This window comes from Alosa sapidissima, chromosome 5, assembly GCF_018492685.1.
Source record: "Alosa sapidissima isolate fAloSap1 chromosome 5, fAloSap1.pri, whole genome shotgun sequence".
NCBI lineage: Eukaryota > Metazoa > Chordata > Actinopteri > Clupeiformes > Clupeidae > Alosa > Alosa sapidissima.
In genome coordinates this window covers 3,643,765-3,668,853 of record NC_055961.1, presented here as the reverse complement: position 1 = coordinate 3,668,853, position 25,089 = coordinate 3,643,765, and the positions used below count along the sequence as shown (strand labels likewise).

The window sequence follows — 25,089 nt, the reverse complement described above, 5'->3', positions numbered from 1 at the left end:
TAAATGTGAAAACAAGCATAATTGCCCTTTATTGCTGACACTAGGAAACAAAAGGGTCCAGACCAATTTGCTCTTTCTCCAGCAAATCAATTTTTCTTTCCTTTTTGTTTTAATAGTTTTGAATGATAAAATCCTGAAGGACATTACAGTTGGTAAACGATTGGCATTGAATACGGTCAGCTTGCGGCCTGTCAGTTCATAAACCTGCGGTTGAAGAGGCTTGTGTGTGTGTGTGTGTGTGTGTGTCCTTGGGCCGCTCACATCCTCTGCACGGGGGTGATGCCCAGGATGTCGAAGCCTTTGGCCATGATGGCAGCAGTGGCGTCGCACAGCAGCATCCGCCACATGTTCACCTTCACCACCTCACCTGGAACACACACACACACAGATATGAATACATACACAAATGAAAACATACACATACATAAAAAGACAAAAAAACACACAAGCAGACATAATCACACACACACACACACACAGATATGAATACATACACAAATAAAATAGGGCTGGGATAAACGATTATTTTTTAAACGATGAATCTAGTGGTTATTGATGCATCGATTAATCTAACAATTCATTTTTTCAGTCCAATTCGATTTTGATTCGATTATCGATTTATCTCCCCATTAATTCACTAATAGCAACTTATACATGTTTATTTACATATCGGAATGAAAAAAACATGAATTCTTTAACATTGGAATATGTGTTTATTGCTCTTAAGATTCCAAAATATACAAGACTATACAAGTGCAAAGTAATGCATTCTTAGTCAGAGGTAGCATTCAATAAAGTTCAGTAGTGTATGTCTAATTGAGTGCCTGTCATTTTAAGACGTTCGTGTGGGAATCCTTGCAATTAACATTAACACAGTTAAAAGGCTGCTGATGTGTGGATGCAATTCATAACGTAGTTAGTTCAAATAACGGTTCGTACTTCTCCTTTGGACAAGCACTTTTGAGTCTTGGAAAACACTTTTCCATTTACATCGGGATTTTGCAAACACTCAGAGTCAATAATGAGCCCTGCATAACGAATACAAGCAGCTGCAAGTAAGCATGCTAAACTTGACACCCAAACAGTATTCTAACGTTAGCATTGAGATACTGCTTGATTGCATACTGTAACTTAACTTAGTTTAGTCTCCTCAATGTACTATGTTGTGATAAGACCTTAGCAGAGTTTACTTTAACTTTAATGCAGCAGTTTTGAACAAATTTGCGCAGCATGGTCACGATGCTAAGCAGATTTAATAGCAATTTAGCCCACTGTGTTCTATGCAGTGCTTCTATGTGGCAACAACAATCCTTCAACAATCGTGAATAATTTGTTAAATCACATGCAGAGGAGGAGCAGCGGGCTCGTTACGAGAGAGCGGGTGGGGCGAGGAAAGGCTGTGTGAGTAAAAAGTGCAGCTCAATGAAATTATTTTATCTTTAATTTAAATAGTAGGACTACAACATAGAACATCAATGTGTGGTGGTCGGTTTTGATTTCGTGGTGCCCAGCCACAGATTAGTCAACGTATGGAAAACACTGAAGGTGTAAAATTAAAAATATTTAGCAGCACACGTTATGCTTGACGAATCGACGCTCATATTTTGCGTCGACGTATTTTTTGCATCAACGTCATCGATAATGTCGACGCGTTGTCCCAGCCCTAAAATGAAAACATACACACACAAAGAGACACAAAAATACAAGCAGACATACAAGCACACACACACACACACACACACAAACACACACACCAAAGGGCAAGCAGACAGGTTCAGATAGCAGGAAGGTCCTTATAAAAAGGATTCTAGTCGAGTCCGATCCGAGCGACCCGATCAATACTATGGCATTTCCTTGGTTGGCCTTTCCTGCTAAAGAGCCGGGAGTGAAATTAATGGCAGTCAAACGCCGCGGTGAGTGATGGTCACTGCTGTAACAGTGGACAGGAACACAACACGGCAGAGACAGGAAGTGAAGGAGAGCAAAGGACGCAGAGAGGAAGACTGGCATAACGATGGTTATAACGACGAAGGAATAAAGGTCTACACACCAGGAGTAACGCCATCAAAACTTACTCACTAAAACGACACCAGGAGCAAAGCCTAATGCCATCAAAACTCACTCAATAAAACGACACCAGAAGTAAAGCCTAATGCACCAGGAGTAATGCCTAATGCACCAGGAGTAATGCCTAACGCCATCAAAACTCACTCACCAAAACAACACCAGGAGTGGGCACATGGAATCACATCTGAGAGTGATCGCACATCTCCTAAACTCTTCTGTTTAGACTGCATTGTGTGCGCACATCTCCTAAACTCTTCTGTGTAGACTGCATTGTGTGCGCACATCGACTGAGCCTCTCAAGCAGGTGGCTAAAACAGCCAAAGGACATTCCTCTGACAGAACCTCCCACGTTTCACACACAGAGGGACCCTTGAGGAGGAGATTAGACTTGCGGATGCTTTTCTTCACCTGCCAATAAGCAGCCCTGGCCTAATACAATTCCATTCCCCATCACCCAGGTGCATGGTACACTATGGATGTGCATTAGAGCAGAGTTCCTTGGCAATGCTGGAGTTGCTTGAGTAAACAGTGCCCCCTAGTGGAGGAACTCAGAAATGCCTCATAACTCAACTGTACAGCTGGAATGACAGAGTCCTCACGAGTCCTACTGGGTGTGGAAACCCATAAAAAAGCTCACATATGCTGAACATGTTGCTGTTGTTGGTGTCTGTCTGTCACTGGGTGTGTGTGTGTGAGTGTGTGTGTGTGTGTGTGTGTGTGTGTGTGTGTGTGTGTGTGTGTGTGAGAGACTCACCTGTCTGTCGGTCCTTCTCCACGCAGTAGCAGCTGTCGTAGAACTCGGTGAAGGTGGTGGCCAGCTCGTACAGGTAGTCGCAGAGCGTGTGCAACAGCAGGTCATCCAGAATCTTCTGCAGGATCTCGGGGAAGCGCAGGATGCACTTGCCCAGCTTCCACTCCTTCTCGTGGTCCAGCAGCACCTCGGTGGTCTCGGCCGCCTTGCGGAGCGCCGCCTCGTCGATGTTGGCCAGCCGGGCGATGGATCTGGAGCGCAGAGGAAGAGGGGATGAGCGATGCAGGATTATTAGAGAGAGAGAGAGAGAGAGAGAGAGAGAGAGAGAGAGAGAGAGAGAGAGAGAGAGAGAGAGGTTTGGGATGAGCGATGCAGGATCACATGATTTAGCAACGCATGTGCACGATAAACAAGACCTAGAACATCACATTCAAAGAAAAACACAAAAATACACCTCTCTCTCTGTCTTTTCTTGAGAGAAACAAGAAAAGACAGAGAGAGAGATAGACAGACAGACAGACAGACAGACAGACAGACAGACACACAGACAGACAGACAGAGAGAGACAAAAACAGACTGGTGGTGTGTGGTGGTGGAGGTGGTGTGGTGGTGTAGTGTGGTGGTGTGGGTGATGTGGTGGAGGTGGTGGTGGAGGTGGAGGTGTGGTGGAGGTGGAGGTGGAGGAGGTGGAGGGTGATGGAGGTGTGGTGGAGGTGGTGGTGGAGGTGTGGAGGTGGTGGTGGAGGTGATGGAGGTGGTGGTGGAGGTGTGGTGGAGGTGGTGGAGGTGGTGGTGGAGGTGTGGAGGTGGTGGAGGAGGAGGAGGTGGAGGGTGATGGAGGTGATGGAGGTGTGGTGGTGGTGGAGGTGTGGTGGTGTGGTGGAGGTGGTGGAGGTGGTGGAGGAGGAGGAGGTGGAGGGTGATGGAGGTGATGGAGGTGTGGTGGTGGTGGAGGTGTGGTGGTGTGGTGGAGGTGGTGGAGGTGGAGGAGGTGGTGGAGGAGGAGGAGGTGGAGGGTGATGGAGGTGATGGAGGTGTGGTGGTGGTGGAGGTGTGGAGGTGTGGTGGTGGTGGAGGTGTGGTGGTGTGGTGGAGGTGGTGGAGGTGTGGTGGTGTGGTGGAGGTGTGGTGGTGTGGAGGTGATGGAGGTGGTGGTGGTGGAGGTGATGGAGGTGATGGAGGTGATGTAGGTGTGGTAGTGGTGGAGGTGTGGTGGTGTGGTGGAGGTGGTGGAGGTGGTGGAGGAGGAGGTGGAGGGTGATGGAGGTGATGGAGGTGTGGTGGTGGTGGAGGTGTGGTGGAGGTGGAGGTAAAGCAGAGGGGAAAATAAAGGGGAAACAGCAAGTGAGATGGTCAGGCCCGTAGAAAACCATGAGAATCCTCTAAAACAGCTTGTTGTGGTTGTGGCCCAGATCCTTCACACCTGACTGGTTTTAAGACCACGAGGATCCACTTAGAACCACTATAGCAGAGACGGTTGATAAAGCGAGACGATTCATAAGAGGGTAAATTCTGGCACGTTGTGAGGTGGGGTTCGAAGCTGTCACGCCCATTTAGGAGTCTAGCAGGAGGTCCAGTGTCTATGTATTCCTATGGGAGAAATTGACATTTTCTCAGAATATGACCAATCCCTTAGCCCTACATTCAGCGATGTAAGTTTTGAACCCATTTTCTACAAGACACATGTCTCCCTAACATTCCGACATTGAAATTGCATTTTCCAACGAAACAAATAAAGACAAAAATAGCTTTGTTCGTGATCGGTCACTGTCTCCTCAAAGCTCTGGTGCACAGCCACCTGTTCTCAGAGGCTCTAGACTCAGAGATGGATGATAAACTAACCTAACATATTTTTTGCTAGAACTAGTAGACTACCACAAAGTTGCTGAACGTATGTTATTTCAGGTTTGTTTGCAACAATATAAGTTTAACCAAAGTCCTTAGCTGCTAGCTAGCTAGCGAACATTCCCATTCACTTTCCGTTTACTGTGCTAACGTTAGCTAGCTAGCTAGCTAGCTAGCTCGGTTAACGGGGCAAAATGAAATTATTATTTCCGTGTCTGAAAGAGTGTTTCATTGGCATCACACACAAACAATGACTGTAAAACAGTATACAAAATTATATTTATATGTTATTATTGCTTATTCAGAGAAAAGTTTATGTTTTGACACGCCTATTTAGGAGTCCGGAACTAGTGCCATTTCGTTCCATTGGTGTTCGTCTTATGATTCATCTTAGTTAACTATAGACCCTTTCAACAATAAAAACAAAAACGATGCTTGAACGTTCTATTTGGGCCCCAATCTACTTCCTCTGCATTAAGATAACATATGGAATGTTAAAAAGGAAGTCTTGTGGGGCCAACTATGATGCTGATAATGGAACTCTCGTGAAAGGGTCCATAGTCTACTCAAACCATGAGGATCCACTTAGAACCAGTATAGTCTACTAAAACCATGAGGATCCACTTAGAACCACTATAGTCTACTAAAACCATGACACTGCTGTGAGAACCACATAGATCCATTTAATGCCATGAAGCTTATGTGTACAAACTGCACTAAACTCCAGAAGTGTCAGATCTCCTGAGTCATGTGTGTGTGTGTGTGTGTGAGAGAGAGAGATCCAGATGTCTGCTGGCTTCTCACATCCAGACTCTGACTAATCCAACACCCATCCCGTGTCCCAGGATCTCACAAACACACACTCACAGTCTCTCTCTCTCTCACACACACACACACACACACGGGTGAAGGTGGATAAAGGAATGCCGTGTACCAATTAGTGCTAATGGACTCAGTGTTTACACTGATGCTCTGTAGAACACAGCAACACTGTTAATATGCTGACATCATCAACTCTAATATTAACCAGGAAATCCATCACCTTCATCTCCCGATCCCACCCCCTCTCTCTCTCCCACACACACTCCCAATCCCACCCCCCGTCACACACACACACACACGGTAAAGGGCACGTCAGTAAAGGTGGAGTATGTTATGGTAAAGTGCACATCAGTAAAGGTGGAGTATGTTTAAAAAGGAGTATGCTATGGTAAGGGGCCTTGTAGTCACTCACATCTGCCATCCCCTGCACCACGGTGGCCTCCGCACTGACCTGGCCTCAGGCATGCTGGGCAAAGCTCTTTAAATGGATGTTTAGAGCTTCCTGACAGCGTGCCGCATCCAGCAGGAATGCTGTTTGTCTCTCTGTGTGTGTATGTGACTGAGTGTGTGAGAGAGTGTGTATATGTGTGTGTGTGTGTGTGTGTGTGTAACCCCAGCAGAATGCAATCAGCCCAGCTCTGGGGCAGAACATCCATTAGGACTCTGCATGGCCACGGCACTGGTGGCGGCAGCGCCCAAAATCCCCGGGTGACAGGCGGAGATTTCACGACTGGCTGCCCACCGCCGCCGTGTCACACGGCAAATCTGGACAACGAGCGACAAGCTGGCGCTCAGGAAGAGACGAGGCGTGGAGCGGAGTTTCGGCGAGAGCTAAACACAGCTTTCATCTCTTTTTACAACCCAACTACCCCTCCCCCCTTTTTTTTCCTGACATTTCTAGATATCATCACTTTTGCTCTTTCCCAAAAAAAAAATTCTGATAAGAACTTTCTGTGTGAGTGTGTGTGTATGTGTGTACAAATGTGATATATACAGTGCTGTTTAAAATGTTTTAGGTCCATCTGTAACAATGCGGAGTTGCACGGTACAGACACAAAACAACGTATGGAAAATGTAAATATTCTGACACATTATTATTATTAGACAAGAAAATAATACATTTCCCAAGACATATGCCTGAAACTTCGCACTGCAGTAGTGTAAATAACCACGGTGTCCTGCTGTGCTGTGCTGTGCTGTGCTGTGGCTGTGGCTGTGGCTGTGTGCTATGGTGTCCAGCATTGATTCCTGATAGAAAACCAACAACTAATCAAGCAGTGTTTTGTTTGGCCTCTTGCACGAGTCCTGTTTAGGGCAGAGAATCACTAAAGTGGTGAAATCCACTCGTCCACTGCGAGCCTAGCCTATCGTCGGATCTCCTCGTCTCCGATAGCAACGGCTGCCAGTTTCCCCTGCTGTCGCCTCCGAGACTAGCAGTTCAGAGGGATGGCAATGCACCAGTGTGGCACCAAACCCCCCTGGCATGGCCGCCACGCTTGGCACGACTGCGCCAGCCCCATGTGCTGGCCATGGTTAGTTAGGCAGCTAAATGTACAGTGAAATTCCTGTGCACAGGAACAATAAAGACCATCGGTTCACCGCGTTCACCAAACGCTCCGGTTAGCTGTGTTGGCACTGCCACAACTTCCTGTCTTCTCCTGCTGTGGACTGAATGCCGCTGGTTATAAGAACAGATTCAACATGGCCGACCTCAGCCACCCCCTACTGATCTTGAGTTGAGTTGTGCTTATGGCGTCTTCCTGTTCAAAGGGACTTTTTGGGTTTCTGAATCTGCTACCATCTCCTGCTGCTTCGTCTAAAGAATTTAAGACCTTGAGACATTTGATAACTGCTGGGTAGAAGTGATCAAAGCAGAATTGAAATGAGTTAGCGTCATCTGATCGTCTGAAGGGGACTACAGGTGCACTGCGTGTTGTCTGACTGCTCTCCAGACTGATGGCCTGAGATTGGCAGGTTATGAGGATGGCAGGTTTTGAAGGCCTGAGGATGGCAGGTTATGAGGCCTGAGGATGGCAGGTTATGAGGCCTGAGGATGGCAGGTTATGAGGCCTGAGGATGGCAGGTTATGAGGCCTGAGGATGGCAGGTTATGGAGCCGACTGCACACAGACAGAAGTAGAGTGGACACGCGTGCTGGGATAATGTATAGAACGCCGGTCATTATGGCTGGTATAAGTATAAGTATATATACTCTTTTGATCCTGTGAGGGAAATTTGGTCTCTGCATTTATAGCAATCCGTGAATTAGTGAAACATGCTACAGTGGCGCTCGGGGAGCAGTGAGGGGTTAGGTGCCTTGCTCAAGGGTACTTCAGCCGTGGAGGTGGGCATGGGAGAGCAGTGCTCAACCACTTCCCCCGCCCACATTTTTCCTACTGGTCGGGGATTGAACCGGCAACCCTCCGGTTACAAGCCCGAAGCGCTAACCAGTAGGCCACGGCTGCCACACTCTGGTGGCCGTCACTCTGATCTAAGGCAGACAGGTGCTGACACACAGTAGCAGGAGGGGACAACACACACACACACACACAGACAGACACACACATACACACACACATACACACACACACACACACACACACACGAGAGCAGCAGCAGGAGAGGGGACAACCCTGAGGGGAGGTGGTGCGGGAATGTTTGTGACCACACAGAAGCCTGTCCCTGGTGGACACCACCCCTCTCCTCTCCTCTCCTCTCCTCTCTTCTTCCCTTCCCTTCCCTTCCGTCCCCTCTCCTCTCCTCTCCTCTTCCCTTCCGTCTGCTCTCCTCTCCTCTCTTCTTCCCTTCCGTCCCCTCTCCTCTCCTCTCCTCTCCTCTTCCCTTCCGTCTGCTCTCCTCTCCTCTCTTCTTCCCTTCCGTCCCCTCTCCTCTCCTCTCCTCTCCTCTCCTCTCCTCTCTTCTTCCCTTCCCTTCCGTCCCCTCTCCTCTCCTCTCCTCTCCTCTCCTCTCTTCTTCCCTTCCCTTCCGTCCCCTCTCCTCTCCTCTCCTCTTCCCTTCCGTCTGCTCTCCTCTCCTCTCTTCTTCCCTTCCGTCCCCTCTCCTCTCCTCTCCTCTCCTCTCCTCTCCTCTCCTCTCCTCTTCCCTTCTGTCTGCTCTCCTCTCCTCTCTTCTTCCCTTCCGTCCCCTCTCCTCTCCTCTCCTCTCCTCTCCTCTCCTCTCCTCTCCTCTCCTCTCCTCTCCTCTCCTCTCCTCTCCATCCTTTCCTCGCTTGTGACAGTCGGGGAGTTCAGCGTCCCTGATAAAGTCGCTAAAGACACGACAGGCTGCCAACACCACACTGCTCACTCTCAATGTGGAGCCTTGTTAACACTCTATGCAGCTCTGCAGTATACTGACCCCAAACAGTGCACACACACACACACACACACACACCTGATCCTGGTGAAGGCGTAGAGCAGGTAGGCAGCGGTGTTACCCCGATCGTCGAGCATCTTGTCGAAGGAGAAGACGTAGTCGTTGATGCGATTGTGGGACAGGTCGGCATACTTGATGCAGCCAAAGGCCACCGCTTTCTGGGCTTTGGCCAGTTCCTCTGGAGTCAGCACCTAGATGACACACACACACACACACACACACACACAAGAAAACACATCAGAACGGCGCCACCTTCAATGCACATAACACCAGATGTTTCAATATCAGTGCAACGCCACAAAACAACAAAAAACTTGGATGTCACGTGAGCCCTATTTCCACCCTTGCAAATTCCACCCTCGCCCGTCACGCACGCACGCACGCACGCACGCGAATAAAGCGAGCTCGTCCTCGTATTTAAATGTGCGTCGACTCCGTTTATCTCACGTCTTTATCTCGTTTATCTCGTTTATCTCTCGGCCTGACAGCGAGGCGATTCAGGCTTCCCCGAGCAGACAGGCCACTCAGTCGCTGCCAACGTCAGAGACCACCAAAACAACTCAACCCCTCTGGGCAAAGGCAAACAAAACAAACAAATAGGCTATCACACACACAGACAGACACACACAGACACACACACACACGGACTGATGACGGCAGTGACTGTTAGGACAATGACTCACGTCAGCTCTGGGCTGAGTGTGTTCCTGCGTCCGCTGCCGACGGAAATCACAGCCTCCTTCAGATGGAACCATGAAGTCCGTGTTTCTGAGAGCTCGATCTATCTATTGATAGCATTCGCGCAAATTAGCTACTAACTAGCTAATTAGTCCGCCAGCCTGCCTGGGATCGGACACACGTTGGGCCTAGCATCAAGCTGAAGTGTTCAAGTTGCCTTCCACAGATCTGACAGCACTAAGCTAGAGGCTACGCTGAAAAACAAATGGCAAAGGCCTCCCCCACATCCTTCATAGTCAGTGCACACTGACGATGCAGCAGACAGCACAGCACAGGAGAAATGACTGACAATTGTGTTCAAGAATGTTGGCATGGAAACCACTGTTAGTGTCTGATAACATGTAGGAAGAAGGAAGTGTCTCAGTTTCTGATTACAGAATCCCCGCATGGTAACAGAAGGCAGATCTACTTAATTGATAGGAGTCAGAAAATAAACTCCATTGAATTGGTAACGGTGCTATAGACACTCCTGTGCATGATGATGAAGCTAGGTCTCAGGTGAAACCTGGAGTAGGAAGTCAATTAAAGGGGTGGTTCCGGATTTTGGACATAGGACCTCATTTCCAAGTAAGCAAGTGTGATATTTATCAGTGGAGACCGTTTTCAACACGTTTCATCCAGTCGTTCAAATTGCAGAGTTCGCAGGTGCTAGGCTAGCGCAAGTCAACGGTATGTGCTAGCCTGCCACTAAAAACAGTCTTACCTACTCCAAAGGACACTTTAACAGATGAGGGAACTGACAACGTGATGTTCAATATTGATTTTCCAAAATTGTAAAATAAATTACAGGGAAAAGGTGAGTTTATTCATTTCAATAGCAATAACCTTCCACAAAGTCTCAGTAAAGCAGGAACTTAAACACAGAGAATAACATCCATTGTGTCCATTATATTCCTTCTAACTGCTCATTAAAAACTTTTATGTCAGATATACATAGCTGTGTACTACCTTAAAATATGCTACACTCTGATGCTAGGCCCAACCTCTTGTGGTTCTGATGCTAGGCCCAACCTCTTGTGGAATATGGATGTGGCACTGATGATGGTCTGAACGTGACTGAAAACATGTTGCACTTCACTGGGTACTACTCTGCTCTTGGTCTTTTTATTTTGATCCATAAAAACTCTACTTGTCTTTTACCGGCAGTACATGGTCTACAATCAACCAATGTGTGTATTCCTTTTTTAAGCATATTTTTTGAATCAGTTAGAAATCGATACAAATGTGTGAAGATTAGAACCAGTTGAGATAAAACATGAATCGCAATGCAATTTTTGCACGGAATATGATGTAATCTGTTTTTGATTTTACTTGTTTGACTTGACATCAGTACAATGATTGGTAACAATAGTAAAATTGGAGTCAGGATGGTCAAAAGATTATTCTAATTTAAAACCACCTCATCAGGATGCTGGATAAGACAGAATACGCAATACCTGGTACCTGCTCCTACCCATCACTATACTCCATCACTATACTCAGTCACTACACTCCTTCTACCCATCACTATACTCAATCACTACACTCCATCACTATACTCCTCCTACCCATCACTATACTCCATCACTATACTCCTCCTACCCATCACTACACTGCATCACTATACTCCCATCACTATACTCCTCCTACCCATCACTATACTCCTTCTGACGTCCATTACATCCCTTCTAACTGTACAGTAGGTGTATGGGAGGGCCTCTGTTCCCCCACAGGCAGTGATGATGGTGATGATGAGTACGCCTCCAACCTCACAGCTGATTAATCAACCCCACGATTAATCGGGCAACCTCTACTGCTAACTGTATGGAACTGTATGGGGGACCTCTGTTCCCCCACAGGCAGTGATGATGAGCACAGTCCGCCTCCACCCCCACAGGCAGTGATGATGAGCACAGTCCGCCTCCACCCCCACAGGAAGTGATGATGAGCACACTCCGCCTCCACAGGCACTGATGATGAGCACACTCCGCCTCCACCCCCACAGCTGTCTGCTCCACTCATCTATCCACCTTCAGACTGACCATCAGTCAGTGTCCTTGCTGTTCTCTCTGAGTGTTTGTGTTTACTGTGTGTGTGTGTGTGTGTGTGTGTGTGTGTGTGTGTGTGTGTGTGTGTGTGTGTATGTGTGTACACAACTCTTTATCTGCGGCGGTGTGTGTGAGCTGGGCTTCCTCAAACACACAAGTCAGCGCCAGACAACCTGTTCAAACAGCACAGAGAGTGATGGTGCAGCAGGGAGGGGCGGGGCCTGCTATCAGCCGAGAGATGAAATGGGCGTAGGATGACACGGCGGCGAAGACACAGAGCCGATGACACGCCTACTCCTTTAACTCATCTGAGCTGGACACAGAACTGGACTACTCCTTTAACCCAGCAGATCTGGACACAGTACCGGACTAATCTAGCCTGACGAGCCAGACCCACATTAAAATGTAGGGTCTGGGCACTCACCGTTCGCAGTGCTCAGTCCGAGGGGCGGGATAATCAGTTGTCTTTCAAATTCCCTCTGCACGCAATAGGACAGCGGCAGCGCTATGAGTCCCATGCGTTTCCCACCAGCGGAGCTAGTTGGCTAGTGTCACACTGTTCGCCAGCAGCAACATCCATCTTATTTGTTTTCAAGTAGCAGGGATATCAAGCCAAACCGTTGCAACTCTGCCATCAATCATTATGTTAAGCCCACCTAACAACTCTATACACGATTTCATTGGCCTGATTAAGTTTCGATTTCTGGAGCTCACAAGCCAACGGAGAGTTGCTAGACTAGCCCTGGCAGCAAATGTAATTTGCTGCCGCTAGGGGCACGTCTAGATTTCTAGGCTAGGACTAATCCTTTAACCCAGCCAGATCTGGACAGAGAACTGGACTAATCCTTTAACCCAGCTAGATCTGGACACAGAACTGGAGTACTCCTTTACTAATCCTTTAACCCAGCCGAGCTGGACACAGAACTGGACTAATCCTTTAACGCAGCCAGATCTGGACACAGAACTGGACTAATCCTTTAACCCAGCCGAGCTGGACACAGAACTGGACTAATCCTTTAACCCAGCCGAGCTGGACACAGAACTGGACTAATCCTTTAACGCAGCCAGATCTGGACACAGAACTGGACTAATCCTTTAACCCAGCCGAGCTGGACACAGAACTGGACTAATCCTTTAACCCAGCCGAGCTGGACACAGAACTGGACTAATCCTTTAACGCAGCCAGATCTGGACACAGAACTGGACTAATCCTTTAACCCAGCCGAGCTGGACACAGAACTGGACTAATCCTTTAACCCAGCCGAGCTGGACACAGAACTGCTGGTACCTTATCTCTCTCCTTGTCCTTCAGCTTGTCCATACTCCTCTTCAGGCCCTCGTCCAGCAGGTCCATCAGCCTGACCGTGTCGCCCGAGCGAGTCTTGAACTTCTTCCTGAAGCAGACGGACAGAAATGAGCCTCTACTGGCCTTTATACACATCATTCATCATCAATTTGATTTGGTCATCAAAACATTAGAAAAACATCCACCTACTGTGTCTCCACTCTGTGGGAAGATATTAGTGCACTAAGGTATTATTACCAAGTGAGAAGATATTAGTGCACTAAGGTATTATTACCAAGTGGGAAGATTCCAAAAGGAAGAAATGGGATAAAAGAAGATCAAGAAGGTGACTGCAATGAAAGACATGAACAAACAAACAAACACACAGACACCCACAAAGACACACACAGACAGACACACACAGAGACACACAGACACACACACACACTCACAAAGACACACACAGACACACACACACAGACACACACACACACACACACTCACTTGTCCTCTCCCAGCACCACTCCGAAGCCGGCGTGTTCCACTCGTGTCACTTTGGGGTCGTACCAACCAATCATCCGAGCAGCGGCAAATACCACCTGAAAATGGACACCCTGGACACACACACACACAATATCACATTTATGTCCCAAGATCCTATGAACGCAGACACACACACGGACGGACACACATACACACCTGTCCGCTGTCTGTGACGTAGATAAGGATGTCGGCCTTCTCCACGAACACACGGTGGTACAGGGCGGCGAGGTCGGAGGTGTCGTAGGTGTAGCCTCCGTCAGACTTGACCACGGTCAGAGGGATGGACTGGCCCGGGGCAAACACCACCTTCCTGCCCTCGTCCATCTCCACGAGCCCTGGAGGGGGGACACAGAGGGGTCGAGTGTGTGAGCGCGCGCATGAGAGAGAGAGAGGGAGGGAGAGAGAGGGAGAGAGAGAGAGAGAGAAGGAGAGAGAGAGAAAGAGATTGAGATTGAGAGAGAGAGAGATTGAGATTGAGAGAGAGAGAGAGATTGAGATTGAGAGAGAGAGAGATTGAGATTGAGAGAGGCAATAAAATTGCCCATGACAGAATAAAATAGATGTGACAGAAAAAAAGTGAATGTTGTGCCTTTCTCTTTTCCAAACATATCTAGGCTCTAGGCTCCATCTGTCAGTCAGAAATTATGAGGTTTCAACTTTAACCTATGGAGTATTACAAAAATTACTTATTTTTGTAATTCTATTTATTCTGAATTGCTTCAGATTTGAAGTACCTGGAAATTCATGTGGTATAATTTTGATAAGAAGTTTATATTCCACACAGTGCATTTTTATTGACACACAAACAGTTTAAGCTAAAAAAACAAAAATGAAACAACAGCGCCCCCTGCTGAGTCTAGAGGACATGACCATTAAATAGATGACAACACATTTTAAAAAATAAAGTATAGCTAAGTATAGCTATGATGAGGTATGTGGGAACTCTGAACAGATTCTTCCATGTTTGCAGTTAAGGTCTTGCTCTTTTTTTCCTAATTACTCAATTAGCTGTAATTAAACATTGAACTTTGCCAATTGTACAAATTAGTGATCATCTTTTAAAAAAAAAAAAAAATCAACACTGAAGTGTATGGGCATGCGCATGGGGATGTGTACTCTGGGCTTATTATTATCCCCATGTGAAACATCACATTACAGACATTCATCATTTCCGAATAACATCAGTAAGAAAACATAAATAACATTCTGACCTTTCTCTTCAAACTTCTTGACCACCTCGGTCATGAGTTCCTGGTAGAAAGACTCCCCCCGCTCCACCAGGGACACGTCCAGGCAGTCATAGACCTTCTGAAACTCTACAGAGGGAGGGGGGGGGGGGGGATGCTCTTAGAGTAAGTACGGCAGCAACACGCACATCTGGGGAGCCTCTGGACTCTCACACATCACAACACACACATCACTCATTCAACTAGACATGCAGACAGAGTCACAGAGTGTGAGAGTGAAGGTGAGACAGAGACAGAGAGACAGACAGAGAGACACACACAGAGAGAGAGAGAAAGAGAGAGAGAGGGAGATTTAGAAGAGACACATACAAAAGATGAAAGAGCCAGCCAGACACAGAGGTGTGCGTGTGTGCGTGTAGAGCAGAAACAAAAAGCCAAAGAGAACTTTTAAAGAGCGCTCCTTCCGTCCTGACTGTCACATCAAAGCACCCCAGTGACGAGTAATCGCTAGGCAACCCCGATGTCTGATGCCCTCTGGGCTGTCCTCTGCCTCGAGGCGCCACTCACCTCTGGACAGAGCACGCCCACAACCTCCCAACGCAGACGCAAAGTGCCAAAGAGACGCACAACCTCCCAAAGTGACCTCAGTCCTGCTGCCATGCCCGTGTGTCCACTCAAACTCAGGGTCAGAGGCTCAAAGGCAGACTACACCAGACAGTCAAGCGTTCCGTTCAAGTGGCGTATGCTGCAACAGTGAGCTTCTACTATGACATCAGCGTTCCGTTCACAACAGTGAGCTTCCACTATGACATCAGCTTTCCGTTCACGCAGCCTATGCTGCAACAGTGAGCTTCCACTATGACATCAGCGTTCCGTTCACGCAGCGTATGCTGCAACATTGAGCTTCTATTATGACATCAGCGTTCCGTTCATAACAGTGAGCTTCCACTATGACATCAGCGTTCTGTTCACGCAGCGTATGCTGCAACAGTGAGCTTCCACTATGACATCAGTGTTCCGTTCAGTCAGTCTTCTAAAACCTTTTGTACACTCCAAGAATGGAGGACTTCAATTGCAAAGTCATTGCCCAGCTTTTAGACTGACCCTTTTCAACTGCACTGACCGTTTGTTTGCCTTAATACACAGACACACATACACACACACACACACACACACACACCTCCCCTAAACAGCTCACAGATGAGGTTAATTCACAAACACATACACACACGTACACACCTCCCCTAAACATCTCACAGATGAGGTTAATACAAAAACAAATACACACACATACACACCTCACCTAGACACCTCACAGATGAGGTTAAAGGCACTCTAAGCAATGCTGAGTAACGTCACTTCTGTTGACGTTTAAACGAAACAGAAATTTAGCTTGCTACTTCTTCCCACTCCCTCCCGTGCAATTGAAACTCTCCTAAACGCGCATCTTGTCAGTGATTTGCTGGAACAGTTTGTTATGTTTTTTTGGGCAAGGTTTGCCCAAGTTGTTTTGTGGCTGTTTTTGGAGCCTGGGTTGTCCAGAGATCGCATTTTTTTTACAGTGTATTCAGGACACAGGCAGCTAGCGGATGGTGAGGTGATGTTTGCTGTAAGTGCAGTGTTTCCCACAGAACTGAATTCTATTTGTGGAGGTAGGTTTGGAGAATTAACTTGAATTCAACAGTTTTTTAACAAATTAGCATAGCGTGTTTATGATGAACCAGATTTAAGCACAATTTAGTATAACCTGGAAAATCATTGTGTGGTGGTCAATGTTGATATTGTGGTGGGCCACTACAAATAAGTCAATATGTGGGAAACACTGAAGTGACAAAAAATGTTTTAGCCTATAAAACGTATGACATCGCTTAGAGCACCTTTAATACAGACTCACACACAGGCTCACACACACACACCTCTCCTAGACACGTCACAGATGAGGTTCCAGGCCTTGATGAACTCGGGCTCTTTGCTCTGTAGCTTGACCACACACTGGTACGCCCTCTTCTTGAACGCCTCGTCTTCGTCAAAGCGTTTTTTGGACTCCTGAAAGCACAAGGCACAGACCGAGGATGCATTCAGCCAACACGGATCAGAACAATGGAACACGGATCAGAACAATGGAACACGGATCAGAACAATGGAAACCTGATTAAGCCTGAAGAAGAATCGGAATCTGATCAGCTCACATGGTTGACACAGACAGAAGTTATCTTTACAAATCTACCAACCCATAAAGATCAAGATCAAGATTAAAAATAAAGATCAGGGCGCGTATTAACAAAGCATTTTATCTTACCACTAAGAGTACTCCTAAATAACACTCACTTTATCTTACCACTAAGAGTACTCCTAAATAACACTAATTTTTAACTAGGAGTTTCCAGTTTTCCTGTTTAAAACGTATTCACAAAGTTGCTGAGACCAATGTGAAGGCATACGAGTAGCACCTTTGCCGGAGTTGTAGGAGTTTCTCCTAAATCCACCGACTAGGAGCTACTTGTAGCCTTCCGGTTGTTTGTGAATACGAGGCCAGAACCTGAACAGCTCACATGGCTGACATGGACAGGAGTCTCTAGCTTTACATACAGCATACCAACCCATACAAATCTGAATTATGCGGCATTCATGCGTTCATGTGAAAAGAAACCACGCTTATAGTCAGGCAGGCAAAGCTGGAAGTCTTCTTTAAAGATAGAGTCTAGAATCTTTGGTCTCATAGAACACAAACCTAGTGCTCTAGAATGGAGGGTCTCCCCTGAGGCGCTCACCTTGTAGAAGGCCTGGAGGTCTCCAATGGGTGGGGAGGAAGTGAGGTAGTTGGGGAACTTGTCCTGCAGGTGGGCGATCAGCATGCCGAACTGCGTGCCCCAGTCCCCAACGTGGTTTAGCCTGACGGGACACACACAACAGGGCAACGTCATCCAGCCACCAGAGATTTAGCACAGCAAGGATCCCATCTCCCTAGACATCTACCCACACCCAGCGTATCTGCATGTTCATAACGCTTAAGTACTCTTTTGATCCCGTGAGGGAAATTTGGTCTCTGCATTTATTCCAATGTGAATTAGTGAAACACAAACAGCACACAGTGTACACATAGTGAGGTGAAGCACACACTAATCCCAGCGCAGTGAGCTGCCTGCATCAACAGCGGTGCTCGGGGAGCAGTGAGGGGTTAGGTGCCTTGCTCAAGGGCACTACAGCCGTGCCTACTGGTCGGGGAGCAGTGAGGGGTTAGGTGCCTTGCTCAAGGGCACTTCAGCCGTGCCTACTGGTCGGGGAGCAGTGAGGGGTTAGGTGCCTTGCTCAAGGGCACTTCAGCCGTGCCTACTGGTCGGGGAGCAGTGAGGGGTTAGGTGCCTTGCTCAAGGGCACTTCAGCCGTGCCTACTGGTCGGGGAGCAGTGAGGGGTTAGGTGCCTTGCTCAAGGGCACTTCAGCCGTGCCTACTGGTCGGGGAGCAGTGAGGGGTTAGGTGCCTTGCTCAAGGGCACTTCAGCCGTGCCTACTGGCCGGGGAGCAGTGAGGGGTTAGGTGCCTTGCTCAAGGGCACTTCAGCCGTGCCTACTGGTCGGGGAGCAGTGAGGGGTTAGGTGCCTTGCTCAAGGGCACTTCAGCCGTGCCTACTGGTCGGGGAGCAGTGAGGGGTTAGGTGCCTTGCTCAAGGGCACTTCAGCCGTGCCTACTGGTCGGGGAGCAGTGAGGGGTTAGGTGCCTTGCTCAAGGGCACTTCAGCCGTGCCTACTGGTCGGGGAGCAGTGAGGGGATAGGTGCCTTGCTCAAGGGCACTTCAGCCGTGCCTACTGGTCGGGGAGCAGTGAGGGGATAGGTGCCTTGCTCAAGGGCACTTCAGCCGGGCCTACTGGTCGGGGTTGGAACCACAACCCACCGGTTACAAGTCCTAAGCCACGGCTGCCCCACTGTTTATGCTCTTATGAACAAGCAGATTTACTACATGTTCCATGTTACATGAATGGTATGTACAGGAGATGAAGGATGGAGAAAGGACTGAACTCCCATTCTGCCACTTATTTAACCCTTTGGCACACCATTTTCCACACACACTGTTTTATGGCCTGTGCAGACCACACGATTTTAGCCCGAGTCTGGAACGAACAATCTCCCAAACAAGACGTGGCAAGAATTTGTAGTTCTGATCGCCAAATCGGACATGGTCCATTGTAAAAGACCATTGTGAAAGACAAAAGAAATGTTGTAATCTACACAGACCATTAGACAACAGTGAGTGATACTATTGTAGCATAACAATTTGTCTTGATATTGGAGGGGACATTTTAAGCTGAATATTGGGGGGGGGGGGGGGCATATAATGATTACGGCCTTGACATTGAGAACAAGGTCTCCACGACAGCTAGGGCTTTAGGCTCCTTGCTTACAAGCCTGTCTCCCAGTCCAAAGTGCTGCAAGTTCTCCGATTCGAACCTGTGCAAGGCTAGACCAGACCGCACTGCCCAGTCAAAACACAGCGCAGGTTACATGTACGTGATGTTTTTGGTTTGTAAGAGTTAGAAAACCCGCACGTACCTCACCACCTCGTAGCCAAGGAACTCAAACAGGCGGCACATACTGTCCCCGATGATGGTAGAGCGCAGGTGACCCACATGCATCTCCTTAGCGATGTTGGGGGAGGAGAAATCCACCACCACCTGAACACATTAAAAACAAACTAATCCACCACCGGCCAAACACATTAAAAACAAACTAATCCACCTGAGCACATTCGAGGTCCCATAATTTCAGCACACAGAATGACATTTTGTTGTGCCTGAAGTTAGCAGAAACGTTTGAGGCCATTATATATCTATCTTTTATCAAATCTGAAACCACCTGAATTCAGGCACAGTGGCTGTGAATGTTAAGCCCTGAATAAGTCTCCTCCTCCCAACTCAAGACTTTAGGCTCCTCCTCCCAACTCAAGGCTTTAGGCTCCACCTCCCAACTCACTCACCTTCTTTCTGGACTCCAGAGGTGGCGGCTGTACGCCGTTGACCAGCAGGTTGGTCAGCAGCTTGGACACAATATTTTTTCTCAGGTGAACGTTAATGAACCCTGGAGATCACACACACACACACACACACACACACACACACACAAATGATCACTGATACTACAGATTTAGAATCCCGGAATGCACATCTAACATCTACCTGACCACTCCGACTCGTGGGCCATCTCAGAGCACTCACCTGGACCGGCGATCTCTGTGCTCTGAATAAGCTCATTCTCCGGAATGTTCTGGACAATCTTCTCCGCAATCTCCCTAGGGTTGACCTTTGACCCCTTAGCCTTTAGCATCTACCAAAGGGGTACAAGAGGTCACACGAAGTCAATGGAAAGTCATAAGGTCAGAACAAGGACAAAAGAGGTCACAGGAAGTCAATGGAAAGTCATAAGGTCAGGACAAGGACACAAGAGGTCACAGGAAGTCAATGGAAAGTCATAAGGTCAGGACTCTCCACCAGTCACAACCCAGCTGTAGGGTATGGAGGTACACTCATAGATAAATGTTGTATTTTATTTGAACATGTATTTCATGTATGACCCCTGACTTTCTGTGTCCATTGGACGCTACTGTTGTATAAATGTAAGCACGCTACTGTTGTATAAATGTAAGCACGCTACTGTTGTATAAACGTAAGCACGCTACTGTTGTATAAACGTAAGCACGCTACTGTTGTATAAATGTAAGGACGCTACTCTGGTGCGTGCCCTGGTGAAGAGACCGAGAGAGAGGTCACTCATATGAGCCCAGTGCTGCTGTAGTAATGAATTACAGCTTGAATTTCCCCTTGGGGATCAATAACGTACATGTATCTATCTATCTAACTTGAATTTCCCCTTGGGGGTCATGAATAAAGTATCTATCTTTCTAGCTTCTATCTATCGATGTTACCTCGGTTGGCAAATAAAGAGGAAGATCAAACAATAACCTTATCGTTGTGTATTGCGGTTGTTTTTGCAGATCCACGACACCAGCTTCCCATCCCATAAACAGGTCATGGCCCGCCAGGGAACTCGGCCTGTGTAATGCTATACTGTTATTACATTGCACTCTTATCTCGAGTGTGAAACTGCTTTCTGCTTAATCATTTTAAAGGCACCGCAGAGACATCACATGACTAATACACTTATCTGATGATACAGAAACTAAACTGAAACTAGTATAGGCTATTTCACCCTACTATGAGCATACGTTTCAGAACAAAGGCAACACATTCAAATGGGTAGAAATGTAGTCAGTCATAAGACATTAAAGGGTTTTGTTCAATTGTCCACCAGTTTGAATAACAGACATCAATTTAGCCCATTAAACTAACATGCTGTAGTATTTAAGTCGGGTTTGAGGGAAATTGTTAAATGTTATCATAATTTTGTCAGCTTGTTTTATGATAGCTTTATGTCATTAGACACAAAATGCACAATCATCATCTTGTATTTTTAAAGTGATATTAACTTCATTTATATGTTGTGACGACATGCGTCATTTATAAACCATTGTTTGACAAATCCACGTAGTCCTGTGGTCTGTTGTCTGAAGAGTGAAAGGAATAAGAGCAATACAGACAATCACAAGCAACCATACTGCATATCTATAGTACAATTACTGCATATCTATAGTACAATTACTGCATATCTATACAATTACTGCATATCTATACAATTACTGCATATCTATAGTACAATTACTGCATATCTATACAATTACTGCATATCTATAGTACAATTACTGCATATCTATACAATTACTGCATATCTATACAATTACTGCATATAGTACAATTACTGCATATCTATACAATTACTGCATATTTTGTTTTTTGATTTAATTTATATAGTAAATTAAATCAAAGTAATTTAATATTCGTTTTGTTAGTTTTTCTTATCGTCTACTGTGGAGTTTTGTTATATGTATATACTTATATTTACCCTTTCTGCATGTTGTGTGTGTTGTCTGTATGCTACTGAGACCTTGAATTTCCCCTTGGGGATCAATAAAGTATCTATCTATCTATCTATCATATCTATATGATTACTGGGAAATGGGTTCAAGCGGACCGAGGCTCAATGCCCACTAGATCAGTACTATACATCACAATGCTGTGCCATGTCGGAACTGTAAATGTGAACGTGATCATAAAAATAATCTAGGCCACAGCAAAAAAGAAACAAGGTCCATTTCCATATGATAAATGCTTCTTTTCTATCTCTACAGATATGTACATACTTTGTTAAACTGTCAATGTTATGCTAAAACTACCAGAACCCCAGTGTACAGAAACAGGATTGTCCTCATTCATGCATGCCATTATAATGCACGCCCTTATATATTTTACTTCTACTGACTGACTCTTTTTTTCCAAAGCCATTTACAGTCACGCAAATATAGCCCATGACACTGACGTTGTAAACTCCTTACTGCCAAGTGATTCTTTTACACTTGTAGCACTTTACATACTGACAAAAAAATATATATATTTATGTTGGGAACAAAACTAGGAGCAAAACTTCTAGACAATTGTCAAAATGTCCATACTTATTCAGACTTCCCAGGAATGCGCAGACCAAGCACCCTGTGTGTAGGTGTGTGTGTATGTGAGTGTGTGTGTGTGGAGGGAGACCAAACTGTGCTATGGCCATGGGACTGTTACACTGGTAGTCACCCTGTTTGTGAGAGGGCATGCGTGTGCGTCGTGTGTGTGTGTGTGTGTGCGTCGTGTGTGTGTGTGTCTGAGTAAAGAGACCAACCTGAGCCATGGCCATGGCGCTGTTGCACTGGTAGTCTCCGAACTTGGCCTGCTGGCTGGGGGTGACAGCCAGGGGAGCGCTGTCCAGCTCTGGGCATGCGGTGCGAATCGCCTCCCCAAAGATCTCCTGGAGCCGCAGGTTGATGTTCATCATGGTCTTAGTGCACTCCATCCTCTCCTCCTGCAGGCTCTGCGGAGCCAGAGCAGAAATACCGGCATGCATTTTATTTTATTTTCATTTATGCATTTGCATTTATTTATGCATTTATTATTTTTTTGTCCAAAGCAACTTGAACAAAATGAGGAATAACATTCAAGCTACAATGCAGCTGTACTATAAGTATCACACGTAATACTATAACAATAAACACTACTGTACGTATCACACATAATACTACAACAATAAATACTACTATAAGTATCACACATAATACTACAACAATAAATAACTACTATAAGAATCACACATAATACTACACAGATCATCACTGGGCACAAGCAGAGGTAGTGAACAACACCACACATCAACATCACATGAGAAACAAGCATTAAATATGTTGTTATCTCCATATGGATAGCTGCATACTTTATGGTCTTACCCTACCTGTACAGAAAAAACTGTCAAGTACGACCGAAGATTCAAGAAAATGTGAGTAGGCTACACTGCAAAATGAATCTTCTTAATCAAGCTCGGTGTGTGTCCATGTTCCATTGAGTCTCCAACTTGGCATATTTTCTGTACTTACCCTTTTCAGGATGTTGAGTCGGTACTTGAGTTTGGTGTTCTCTTCCCGTAGCTCGTCTATGTGATCGGGAACACCCGACACCACCGGGTTCTTCAGACTGTCGATTTCAGCAGACAGTGCTTTTATTTCGTTCTCCTGGGACACAAGGGATACCACACATGAGATTTCACGTTCGTCTATTCTCTCTCACCAATGTCAGAGGAAATAAGACAAGCAACTGTCAGATAGCGGCTTTTAAAGGACAGAGAGGGGTTGGTTCCCCATTCCCATATATTGCCCGTTTCCGAGAAACTGGGTGGAGTGGTGTTATCTTTACTAAAAATAAAAGTCAAAGCTTAAGAGTTCTATAACGTTCTGTGTGAAATATATTGATGTCGGGGGCAACGACTAACCAGCTGGTTACATATTAAATGGGGTGTTGAAGAACGCAGGAAAGGAAGCTAGTAGTAGCCTAGGCTACCAAGATTTGCACTCATAAAAACTGCTCATCAGCAAGCCGACAAGTTACAGCGACTATTCATCCGCACAACTGTTGGATGATGGCAGTGGGATGCAGGAGCTATAATTGCTTCGGTTGAGTTGGCGAACAGCTCCTATTTTTCTCGGTGACAACAAGGCTAAGATTATCACACACCAATGGTCCAGACATTAACAAAGCATCCACACTATGTTCTCTTAATTTAGCAACTACATGGGTTAGAACGCTCCAGACAGGGCAGACCTACAGTGTTTAAAGGATGAGACTACAAATCTAAGTTACAGCGATAACGTTACACCGCATCCTCAGCTGGTGATGATAGTGACAGCTGCTGCCTTAACTTACGTCACCGACCAATCAACATGCAGTCCCACACTTTTACCAGAGCCCGTTCATTCTCTGCTTTTACCAAAAACTGAGAAATTAGCCACCGAATCCACCGAAAAGAAGAACAAACCTGTCGCAGGAGTCGAGCTGTATATTCGGCTATAGGATCTCCCATGATCGCTGTTAAACCACAACTACACGATGAAAAATATAAACTTCTGCTACACGCCTCAGCTCAGAAGCAAGAGAGCCCAGAAGTTGCCTCAGCGTGCTTCCGGAACCGGGCCGGCTGTAGGGCTGTAGAAGAGCCTCACAAAGAGTGGCGGCGCGCGATCTCTCTGGCAAATTTCACACTGCCATCGCGTGGACGCCAACGGGGTGGCAGTTACTTAGCCATTCTCCTCACACTCCTGCTTCACTTTGCCTAATTCTGAGGTATAGTCACTCTGTTCTGTTCTTTCTTAACTGTAACTAAATATGAGATTCACTGTTTGATATAAGTCTCACTTCGTAAGTCAATAAATTATGTTTTCTTTCAGTAACATGTAAGCCTACATACTGCACTAGATTAGGTGCCATGTTTCTCAGTGTTTTTATCTCTGCTAAAATGGTGTCACTACATGTTGATTGGCGTAATCCAAGGTAACAACAGTTAGTATTAGCCTACCACGTGTTAGCCACTGGTGTTGTAATATATAACTGAGCCTAAATCACGCTGCTATAGATAACTGCCTGGCCTGCTTATAGCCAGGGAAGTGGGTTCATGACTCCAGCTGCTGTTCTCTATTTTATCAGATTGTCCCAACCTAACTGGCAAACAACACTTCTAGGAACTGAGGGAAACACTCCCTCAGTTGTGAGGGAAACACTCGCAAATATGTGTTGGTTTGATTTATTTTATGTCTATATCAGTTGTGAGGGAAACACTCGCAAATATGTGTTGGTTTGATTTATTTTATGTCTATATATGGTTTCCTATTCAACTCATCCCTTTTGAGGGTATGAAGTTTCAGGGCTAAATATAATGATATAGCCTATTTAACTTCCCTTCACCTTTCAGGTTATAAGATGTTTGTGTTAAAACAGATTGTATAACAACACCAGACCAGAATGGCCAATGACAAACCCACA

The 25,089-nt window shown here is 46.3% G+C and overlaps 1 protein-coding gene across 2 annotated transcripts; it reads right to left on the bottom strand.

The window, feature by feature from the left end:
* rars1 (arginyl-tRNA synthetase 1) lies at positions 1-24,255 on the bottom strand. 2 transcript variants are annotated; one of them, XM_042092608.1, is made up of 15 exons: positions 24,089-24,255; positions 23,154-23,288; positions 22,409-22,597; positions 19,849-19,957; positions 19,611-19,711; positions 19,187-19,308; positions 17,411-17,531; positions 16,556-16,685; positions 14,664-14,768; positions 13,609-13,787; positions 13,414-13,523; positions 12,913-13,018; positions 8,878-9,050; positions 2,822-3,069; positions 1-367 (listed from the first exon to the last, which is right to left on the bottom strand). In XM_042092608.1, exons 1-15 carry the CDS (start codon positions 24,131-24,133, stop codon positions 258-260), a joined length of 1,983 nt encoding a protein of 660 aa, XP_041948542.1. In that variant the 5' UTR covers positions 24,134-24,255; the 3' UTR covers positions 1-257. The 2 variants fall into 2 exon arrangements, with proteins under 2 accessions (XP_041948542.1, XP_041948543.1); XM_042092609.1 differs by lacking the exon at positions 24,089-24,255 and adding an exon at positions 23,879-23,902.
* Between the last annotated feature and the right edge of the window lie 834 nt (positions 24,256-25,089).

Coding starts and splice junctions, on each gene's coding strand:
- rars1 (XM_042092608.1), bottom strand. CDS start 24,133: ATGGGAGATCCTATAGCCGAATATACAGCTCGACTCCTGCGACAG. Junction 23,289..24,088: donor CAGCTCGACTCCTGCGACAG/GTTTGTTCTTCT, acceptor CTTGTGTCCCAG/GAGAACGAAATAAAAGCACT. Junction 16,686..17,410: donor ACCTCCAGGCCTTCTACAAG/GTGAGCGCCTCA, acceptor TTGTGCTTTCAG/GAGTCCAAAAAACGCTTTGA.